General features: G+C 29.0%; 1 protein-coding gene across 1 annotated transcript in view; it reads left to right on the top strand.

Moving 5' to 3' along the window:
• The window catches only part of LOC111619260, a 101,124-nt gene that overhangs the window by 70,044 nt on the left and 19,683 nt on the right, over positions 1 to 11,397 (top strand). The window contains exons 10-12 of the mRNA XM_023360941.1: positions 1,012 to 1,118; positions 1,200 to 1,308; positions 5,383 to 5,499. Of these exons, the coding sequence (XP_023216709.1) occupies positions 1,012 to 1,118; positions 1,200 to 1,308; positions 5,383 to 5,499 (333 nt within the window). The remainder of the gene's footprint in view (positions 1 to 1,011; positions 1,119 to 1,199; positions 1,309 to 5,382; positions 5,500 to 11,397) is intronic.

The following is an 11,397-nucleotide window of genomic DNA, read 5'->3' as shown; positions in this document are numbered from 1 at the left end:
CCATGCCTTACGCCGCCCTTGGTCATAGAAATGATGTAATTTGAATATAAATTATTTATAAATACGTATGTCAAGTTATATTTTTATTACTACGTAAAATATATTAAGAGTTTATGACCAATGTGCTGGGTGAGACATTGTTGAAACAAAAAAAGTTATGCATTCAATCACGTACATAAATAGTATCGTAATTCGCCAAATGCAAATCAGCAAATTCGTAAAATTTTTGTTTATTTTGAACAATCCGGATAATCGAAAATCCGGATAATGGAGGTCCGGATAATGGAGGTTCTACTGTATTACAAAAAAGTAACATCCAATGTATACACCCTAATATACAAACTATATGTAATAAACTTTTTTTTACTAATGTTGAAGTTAGTACATTTAATGCTTCCAAAATAAAGTAAACATAAAAACACTAGCTGAATATTTGATTCTTAGACATTAAATAACCAGAATAACTACTTAATCCAATAATTTATTCATGTACTATTTTAATGAAGCTTAAATTATATATAAAACTTGCAATCTTACACTCATCTTCAGGCAAGTTGATTTAAGTATTAATTGGTTTTGCAACACTTGCTGTATTAGCATTGATTAAAAATACAAAATTTTTATTTTAATGTTAATTTTTGTTAAAGTCATTTACTCCTGAACTGTTTTAATGTAGTTTAAGTTCTATTAAAGCAGTTCAGGAGTAGATTCTTAGATTTTATGAAATAATTGAATTATATTATTAATATTCCTAAGATTGTTAAAGATTATTACATTATTAGTTTTGTCATTGCTATCTGAAACTTCTAAATGAGAGAATGAGAGTGTTGCTGATAAACTTGCTATATAATAAAAAGATATAAATTGTAACTTTTTGTAGATATAAATTTTTTATGAAGAAATTTGTATGCATCTAACTTTTTATTGTTGTTTTTATATTTTATTATATAAAAATTGTCTCTATATATTGTTTTTATTAAATTTGTTAAAATCAATGCAAATATTATTTAGGTAAGTGCTACATATTCTGATGGTTATAGAGCCATAGCAGTATGCCCAATTAAAGGACCTAGAGCTGTAGAAAAAGCTGAAAAATCTGCAGAAGCTGTATTAAAAAGGTTTCATGATTTAAATTTTTTTCATTTCTTTTATAGTATTTGACTTCTTTAAAACTTTTTATATAACTTAAATTTTTCTAGATGTAACAAGATATTTGATTACATGCAATTGGGAAATTTTAGAAGAGTTTACATGGAAATTTTAGGTTCTGAACAGAGTTATGGAAGGAAAGCTATATCAAAAGAAAAGGTAATATCTCAGCACATTTAAAATAACTTGCTTATGTTGTTTTTTTCCATGTTTACATTTATAATTCATTACAGTGATATTAATCTTTTTGTAAATACATTAGCCAATAAGAACCAAAATGTTTCTGTAAATTTTTTTTTACAAGAAAAACATTATATCTGCCAGCTGATATTTTTTCTTTTATGGAGAAAAGTATCTGGCAGACATAATATGACCTTCAGTTTTATATAATTTTTTGACTAAAATTAAATATTAAATTATTTTCCCATATTTGTAGTTTCCTAATTTTAAAAAGTATCTGCTGTATATATTTTAAAAATGTATATGGTTATAATATAGTATTTAATGAATCAGATGATTGTATATAATCTGCATAATTTCAATTATTGTTTACATTAACTTTCTATTCAATATATTAAACATATTGCATAATATCAAAGTTTATTCTATATTTGAAACTGTTTAATCAAAAAAACTTTTTATACTTTATTAAATGAATTATAAAAATCAAATTATTGCCAAATAAATGATCTTTTCTTATAAATGTCAGATTAAATATTGATTTTTTTTTTAAATAGCATTAAACTGACTAAATAGTTTTTAACTTATGGTGTCAATGTTTTGGTACCAACATTACTATGTCACCAGTAAAATTATCAGTAACTTTTAAATTTGTTCATGGTGATAATTAATTTATAAGGAAAAAACTGAAATTTGTATATTTCTGATTTCAAATAACAATACTAAAATACTTAATTGAATGGTTAATACATAAATTGATTATAAATTTTATTTATTAAATTTTAACATTTGATTAAAGTTATAATCTATTGATATATATAATTTATACATACATGTTTTTAGATTTTAATTTCAATTTCAACTTGTGGAATAGAAAATAAATCTGAAATGTTAATGCATTAATAATAGGCAACACAATGTTTAATTGGGTGATATCAAACTCTGTGTAATATATTGTGTATAATGTTGCACACAATTAAAATCAAATAGTCTTTCTACATTTATAATAAAGAAAATGACAACTAAATCAAATTTTATTAAAAAAAAATCTTTTTAATATCACAACATTAAAAAAATTAGTACTAAATTATATATCTTAAAAAAAGATATGATGTTTATTTTATTGCATTAATTGACTTTCTCTTCTAATGATGTGAGTGTGTCATTGGGTCACAATTTGAAAAAATTGTAGACCTATAAATTCTCACTGTCATTTGTGTGTCTGTCTGTCTTACCTTAATCTCAAGAATGGTGTTAGATAGATGAAAGTCAAGACCAGATATGGAAAACATAGGGACAGGAGACCCCGATTAAATTAACTATAAACAAATTTTAATTTTGGGCCAGAAGTCATGTTATTTCAATTCAAAAATTTTCTCCTGAATGAAGTTAGATAGATGACTGGCATGACTTCATTGTTACAAGAAAAGTATGATGTACAGGGTCAAGATGCTGCTAAACTTGAGTCTATTGTGACAAAAAATTGCAGTTTGGCATTGTGATATATCACAATGCATTGCTGTTATAAGTATGAAGTTAACTGAATAATGATAAATCACTAATGACTTAATTTATTCCTGTATCACTTCTAAATGATGACAGTATGATTCAACATGGATTTATTTTCAATGTATTTATTAAAAAAATTACAAAGTAATAATTCTGATTTCCAATATAATTTATCTCATATCTTCTATTTGCAACAATATACAGTAGAACTCTACCTAATGCATATTAATCACATACAATTTCAGGTTTATGCTATTGGAAATCCAAAAACAAAATCAAAAATACCTAAAGTAAAAATTTCTAATTGTGCAATAAATTCTTGTTATTTTTTAAGATGATGAAATCTTGCAGCATCTTACTCAATCATGCTCTTTTTCATTCTGAGAAAGCATTACTGTGACTCATTTGTTTTGCACTAAACACTGGGACTCACATCAGTCTTTGTCTGGAGTTCTTGCTTTTAACATGTTATGTCTATATAATTCTCTTTGCTTTGTTTGTGCTAATTACTTTGCAAGCATGGCTCCAAAATACTACAAGGCTAGTGATGCTGATAATTGTGATAAGCTAAATAAAAGCCATAAAATGCCTACTGTAGATGAAAAAATTTAGAGGAAAAAAGTTTGCTTCTGAAAATTTTTTAAAGTTTTTTATTTATGTCAACATGCTATTTATTGATGATATAGTATTTATTTGCTTTATTTATAAAAAGAAAGATGTGATAGGTGTATTCATACAGTGTGTGCTTAATAATTAGTAGGAAGTAGAATTTGTTATTTTACATGAATTCCACTTTTAAGAGGTACTTTGGAATGTATTGATCACATATGGTGAGGCCCTATTTTTGAATATACAGTGTGTCCACATAAGTTTGTACAACATTTAGAAAATTCATAAGTCATAAAATTTGTCATCTACAATGGTGTGAAATACATTAATAGAAAGAAGAGGAATGAAAATTTGTTTCTACACTTCAGTGCTCAGTGTGACTATCACCTGTCACATGATAAATGTCAAGTCAGTAGTCAGAAAAATTCTGTCCACATATATTTCAGCACATTGGTTGCACATTTATATCACAACACATTAATTGCAGCTGTGATAAAATGTCAAAATTCTGGAATGTTTGAAGATGGTATATAAATGTAATCCTTAACATACCCTCATAGAAAAAAGTTACATCTGATGACCATGCATTCCACTGAAGTAAAGCATTGTCATTGCTTCCAGTGTGGTAATGAGTTGGTATCTCATCTTTTTGAAAAATCAAAGTTTCACTGTTTTCCTGTAGTTGAGGAAGGAGCCACTGCTGCACCATGTTCAAATAAGACAGAATAAAATAGACAGGAAGATAAATGGTCCATGCACTTTTCTCTTAGAAACTGAACAAAAAAATCTGGATTTTGGATGAGTCCTGTATATGCTCCATTGTTTAATGAGGACTATCGGTTTGACGAATTCAATAACAGAACCCTTTCTCCTGCCATATCTGTATGAGGCTCTGGACGGGTCCAAACCCTCACTAAAATTCGCGTTAAAATAATTGTTTTAAAGAAAAAATATATAGTAGTTAGAGATAGATTTTTATTTTATGAAAATGTGACGCTAACTTTTAAACAATAGAAGAATGTAAGTCCGTCGACCATTTCTGGTTGGAGATCGAATGAAACTTCGATTTTGACCTCTCCCGCGCCCCGAAAGGTTTTGAATTGTCATCAGGTGACGAGGAGAGACCAATTGGAAAGGGAAATCTGAGAGAAAATGGATAAAACCCCGGAAATTCAAGGACACAATGGCTTCTTCTTCCGAAAGTTCCAAGTGACGGATCTGTTGTTGTGTGTGTGTCTCGCACCCATCTTCGTCTCCATCTCCCGACCTTGGATTGACATCTTTCCATCAATGGAAGTCAACCGCATCGTCCCGGAGTCGTCGAGACGTGATGGAATGGTTCATTCGCAAACAAGGGACACTCCTTCAAAATGGGACTATCTTGGAAAGGAGAGGAAGACCCAGAGGCTGCAGCCGCCGAAGAACTTCCAAGATCACAGACATCTTGTAAGCTTCTTTCGTGTTTAATAAACGGTTGTGTTGTTTGTAAACGAAGCATCTATTTCTGACTCAACTGCTTCTACGTGTCCTTGATTGTTACCACTCGGCAGTCCAAAACGGCAAGGGAGACGATGGCGATATATATGCCTATTATCATTCATTGAGTTTCTTTTTATTTCTCCCCCCTCGGCCCCCATATCTGTATAATTTTGAGAAAAACTTGCTATCTGCAACTAATTGTCATGGCCGAAGAATAAAAATGATTTCCATTTCTCTTTTTTCTATTAACATATTTCACATCATTGTAGGTGACATAATTTACAAATTTTCTAAATGTTGTAAAAACTTATGAGGACACTTTGTATATATACCAATTTACCACTTTGCATTCAGTTTTGTGTAGATATCTACACAAAACTTGTACAATGTTGTATAGATTGTTAATAATTTTTACTTTAAAATATTTATTTAAATTTTTTTAAATTCAAAACGTAGGCTCCTCGTGAAGTAGTTATGTGGGTTGGAGTACATCATGACAATAAATTAGCATTACAACTTTTTGCAAGAGAATTAGCATCTTCTGCTACAGGAGGAGGTAATTTATTTACTGATGTATAGCTAGTTATAAACTATGACATATTACAAAAAAGTAAATTATTTTCATTATCAGGAATTGTATATAATGAATACAAAAATAGAATCTCAGCTAAAAATTGCAATTGAGCTGAACTGTCTCAATAAATTAAATGTTTTTTGATTGTTTTAACAGAATCAAAAAAGTTACTCTGCATCGATTTATATATTGTTCAATCAGCTTTGACATGCAAATTTTTTAATAAAGTATTCATATATACAAATTTTCAGATATATTTGTAATAAATTCTTAAATTAAATTTTATTGATTAAATTTTGAATTAATTACTTCTGATAAATAATTCAAAATTTAATCATCTTATCTATGATTATCTAAAGAACAGTGGTATTGTTAAAGCTTTGAATCTTGAAACATTAACGTACTTTTATGTCTTCACAATCAATAGGAAACTGTATCAGTAATTGACATTATAAATTTGTTTTAGGTTTGATATGTCGAGAAACATGTAAATATAAACTTTTCTAATAAGCCAAACAATTGCTAGATTTTTCAGGCTACTTTCCTGTTACTATTGATATTAATGATTAAATATTACACAGTTTTGTACTAGAAGTAGATGTTAGGCATCATCTCTTATTAAATTTAATAATTATAATTAAATTATTATATATTAAATAATTTAGAATATTCTGGAAGAAAAGAATCTGCCCAGAGTGAAACTCAAACCCACAACTCCTGCTTTTCGGTTTTTTGATCAAACATATCAGTGCATTTATCAATAATAGGTTTTAAATGTAGATTCAGCATATGTTTGTATGTATAAAAACTTAGTACAGTAGACCCCCCTATAACGCTTAGATACGTTCCATGCTAACCGAAAATTACGTTGTAGGAACGATTAAATACATGAGCCAATCGCAGCCCGATAGNTAGAAAACAATATTCTGCCCAAACTCCAACACCTCATCCTCTTATACACTAGATATGTTGATGATATCATCATCTTGTGGGAGAGAAAACCAAACCTGTAGCAGTTTTTAAAGGTGATCAATGATAATTCCTATGGTTTACTCCTACAATTAGACCAGTAGAGTGAAACAACAGTAAACTTCTTGGACATTTCTATCTCTTGCAAAGATGGCAAAATCTGGACCAAGGTATACAGGAAACCATGTTTTCAACCTCTTTTAATTCCATATAACTCTGTTGATCCCCAGCACATCAAATTAGCAGCATTTAAATCCTTGATTAGAAGGGCATATACCCATTGTACCAGAATACAGGACACAATATTGGAGCTGAATTACATACGTATTACACAGAATAACAGGGTTATCCGATAAAAATAATACAGAAATTGATTGTAACCTTTCAAACATCAAAATGTCAACATGCATCATCAGACCAAAAATGAAGAGTGGTTTTAAATTATATCCCATCTTTAAGAAACATACATAAGAAAGCAGCCAGCGCTAATGATGTAGTGATAGTACATCGACGCAACCCAACAATCTTCAGAATTTTAAGGAATAATACGTAATAGGGGGGTCTACTGTAAATACTACTATCAGAAAAAAAATGTTTTTCTGAAAGCAATGTTTATAATGTTTTTCAAATGTAATGAGTTGTTTTATTTATTTATTTTTTTTTTGGATCTCAAAATTTTATAAATCTTAAAATTTCAGACTTTTAACAAACTTTTTACATTGTATGTGCCACAAATGTTGTATTAATACTGATTAAATGTTAATAACATTATAATAGTGTTAACAATGTTGATTACTGTAATGTTAATAATGTGTTATTGATTTGATTATTGAGTTTATTTTTCCTTAAACCCTTGCTATCTTCTATCCTATTCAAATGTTATTGATTATAAATAATAAAAATTGTTAAAATTCAGCTCATTCAAAGTCATCTAAACATGTTTTATCTTCTAAGTCAATTAGAAAAACTTTGAGCTTTCAAATTTAGCTTTAGATTAAAACAGAAAAATTAAATTTAGCAAAATTGTATCAAAAAGTTAATGTATTATTCTTTTCTTTTTCAAACTTAAACATTTTGTAGCTAAAATTGTCTTCCAAAGGATTTGTAAAACAGTAGCAAATGTTGTTGCTATTTGCTGACATTTAGAAGATGTATTGACTCTTCTAATTTTTCTTTTTAANTAAATTCATTACTGAATATTTTAAAGGTGTGGTTTTTTGATTTGATGGCATTCTCTCTGTATAACTTGCATAACTTTTTACAGGTTTTTACCATATAGTTTTTTCTTTTTTGAAATGAAACATCATTATATGCCAGAATTATAAAATGCACTCAATCTTCAAACTGTTTAGTTAGAATGTATAGTTAAATGTTATCTATCAAATAATTGTATGTTTTCAAGATTTGAAGTGAAGTTAGTTATATTTCAGAGTGCTTGGAGACAACTATTGCAAAAATTGCATGAATTTTCTGGCCAACCCAATAGTTGTAATATCACTTTATAATTTAAAAACACTATATATGAGGGCAAATCAGAAAATATAATAGTATTATAGTTTTTATTAAATCAAAAAAGAAAGTTTATAAAATATGTAAAAAATCTTATTTTTCAACATAATCAAAACATTATTCACATTAGTCTACTGCTTCTTAATACTGCCTAAGGAAAAAACATTTTCGGTTGTTTAGTAAGCGAGATGTTTACCATTTCTTCAATGTTTAAGTATGTCATTTTCAGAGCCAGGAATGACAAATTTAGTTGGAGGAAGACCAAAGCCGTAGGTTGACTAGATTTTCACTTTAAATATCATTTACATTTATTTTAATATAATAATTTAACAATTAGTTATAAATACATACGTATTTAAAATCTTTCTAAAATAGTATATTAGTTTGTTATAAAATGGAATCAGTGATATGTGAACAAAATAAAATTTCAAAAATTGCATAATTATGATAGGAAATTTTAAATTGATTATTTATGTAGCTTTGAAAATAATGAAAATGTAAATCTTGGCAAATGCAAAAATTCTCTGCATTTTTGATGCCCAGACTATGGAGCTGTGCATGTGTAAAAGCCGTGCCAAGGGAGTGGAGGTGAATCTTCTAACTCCTTTGCTGCAATGATTGTAAAAAAATTTTGCCAAGACTCACAAACTGGGAAACCAATTACATCTGGTCATTGAGAAATGTAATTCACCAACATTTTTGATCAAGAAGCAGCTGGTTAATTAAATTCTACCATGCTAAAGCTACTTACCATCTGTTTTCAATTAACAACTCACTGCAAATTATAGAACACCTCAGTAACGTTTTGCTGTAGACAAAGAATATATGATGGTTTTAGACTTTAAAGCAATGTATCCATCTATAAAAATACCTCCTTGTTTTTGTGCAATAAGGAATTTCCTGTTTGCCAACATCGAAGATGTGCGTAAACATCACAATCATATACTGGAATTTGTGCATCTTTTGTGTTATACATTATTATTTGAATTTGAGGAGAAGGTATACTTACAAGGAAGAGGTGTACCTATGGGCAGTCTCAATCCAGTAATACTTTGTGAACTAGTAGTGTGACAATTAGAAAACAATATTCTGCCCAAACTCCAACACCTCATCCTCTTATACACTAGATATGTTGATGATATCATCATCTTGTGGGAGAGAAAACCAAACCTGTAGCAGTTTTTAAAGGTGATCAATGATAATTCCTATGGTTTACTCCTACAATTAGACCAGTAGAGTGAAACAACAGTAAACTTCTTGGACATTTCTATCTCTTGCAAAGATGGCAAAATCTGGACCAAGGTATACAGGAAACCATGTTTTCAACCTCTTTTAATTCCATATAACTCTGTTGATCCCCAGCACATCAAATTAGCAGCATTTAAATCCTTGATTAGAAGGGCATATACCCATTGTACCAGAATACAGGACACAATATTGGAGCTGAATTACATACGTATTACACAGAATAACAGGGTTATCCGATAAAAATAATACAGAAATTGATTGTAACCTTTCAAACATCAAAATGTCAACATGCATCATCAGACCAAAAATGAAGAGTGGTTTTAAATTATATCCCATCTTTAAGAAACATACATAAGAAAGCAGCCAGCGCTAATGATGTAGTGATAGTACATCGACGCAACCCAACAATCTTCAGAATTTTAAGGAATAATAAGAAACCATATAACCATAATTCGTCTGCAGGGATTTACTCCATCTTAATAATCAACCAGTGTTTCAAATCAAAACTGGTCTACGTGGGTGCCACTACACATGATTTACAACAATGACTTAAGGAACATAAGTACACAATTGATAAAAATTAAATAATACCGCACTGGCTGCTTACTCACAACATCAGGATATATAAATACAATGGAAGCAGGCAACCATCATCAGATCACATCCAATATACACACTATCGGATATCTGGAAAAATTGGAAATCTATAAAGTGCACAAAAAATCTGATTGCATCAACAATTTGTCTACAGCATGACAGTCCGTTTATGAAAGTTAATTTTATTGGATGATATTTATTCATTTGTTGTTATTTTATTTTTAATTAATTTATTTCTGTGATTATTTATTTGATTAACCTCAGCTATTTATTTATATATTTATGTTAGAATTCTTCTTATCATTTTAAATTTTTGTATTAGCATTCTGTTCTATCGTAACTGATGAAGATCGAAAACGTTTTTATTTTATTAAATTCATTACTGAATATTTTAAAGGTGTGGTTTTTTGATTTGATGGCATTCTCTCTGTATAACTTGCATAACTTTTTACAGGTTTTTACCATATAGTTTTTTCTTTTTTGAAATGAAACATCATTATATGCCAGAATTATAAAATGCACTCAATCTTCAAACTGTTTAGTTAGAATGTATAGTTAAATGTTATCTATCAAATAATTGTATGTTTTCAAGATTTGAAGTGAAGTTAGTTATATTTCAGAGTGCTTGGAGACAACTATTGCAAAAATTGCATGAATTTTCTGGCCAACCCAATAGTTGTAATATCACTTTATAATTTAAAAACACTATATATGAGGGCAAATCAGAAAATATAATAGTATTATAGTTTTTATTAAATCAAAAAAGAAAGTTTATAAAATATGTAAAAAATCTTATTTTTCAACATAATCAAAACATTATTCACATTAGTCTACTGCTTCTTAATACTGCCTAAGGAAAAAACATTTTCGGTTGTTTAGTAAGCGAGATGTTTACCATTTCTTCAATGTTTAAGTATGTCATGCACATAGCTATGCACTATCAATAGAATATTGTCTGATTTCCTGAATGACTTGATTGCTGTACAATTTTTTCAATACTTTGAATAGTCTGTTGACAATACCAAAAGCGCTCAGCAACTAAATAATAATAAAGAAAACACCTTTTTTTGCCGAGAAATAAATATAATTTGCAAAAACAAACGTTTTCAGCCTAGTTAATAGGCCATCTTCAGGTCGAAAAAATGGAACGCAAATGTTCCATAAATAGAACATAAAAATATTTAAATCAAAAAATTTTACAAGTAAAAATAACGGAAGAATATATAAACAAATTAATTAATTAATTAATTAAAACAGAAATAACATAAATCTTCAGTGGATTAATTCTGGTCGAAGTTTCTAGTATATTTCTTTACCAAATATTTCCATGCCGATGGTAGGCTCTCCGCATCTCTCGCATTTAAACAGCCTTCCCCTATCCTACTTCTGTATATTTCAATTTTCTCCGCCGTCATTGCTAGAGTTGGGGAAGACAGAGGCTTGATGATTGTTGCCTCATCCCATTTAACCTCAGAGCCTTGCGCTTGCGCCATTTGTGACAATATCGTTGAATTAGATGCTTTTCTTATGGCGTATCTATGTTCTTTGAGCCTTACTCCCAAGTTTCTGGTAGT

The sequence above is a fragment of the Centruroides sculpturatus genome, unplaced genomic scaffold (genome assembly GCF_000671375.1).
Source record: "Centruroides sculpturatus isolate CEXI.00-Female unplaced genomic scaffold, Cexi_2.0 scaffold46, whole genome shotgun sequence".
Lineage (NCBI taxonomy): Eukaryota > Metazoa > Arthropoda > Arachnida > Scorpiones > Buthidae > Centruroides > Centruroides sculpturatus.
Note: the sequence above shows the minus strand (reverse complement) of the source record. Positions and strands in the feature narration are given on the sequence as shown.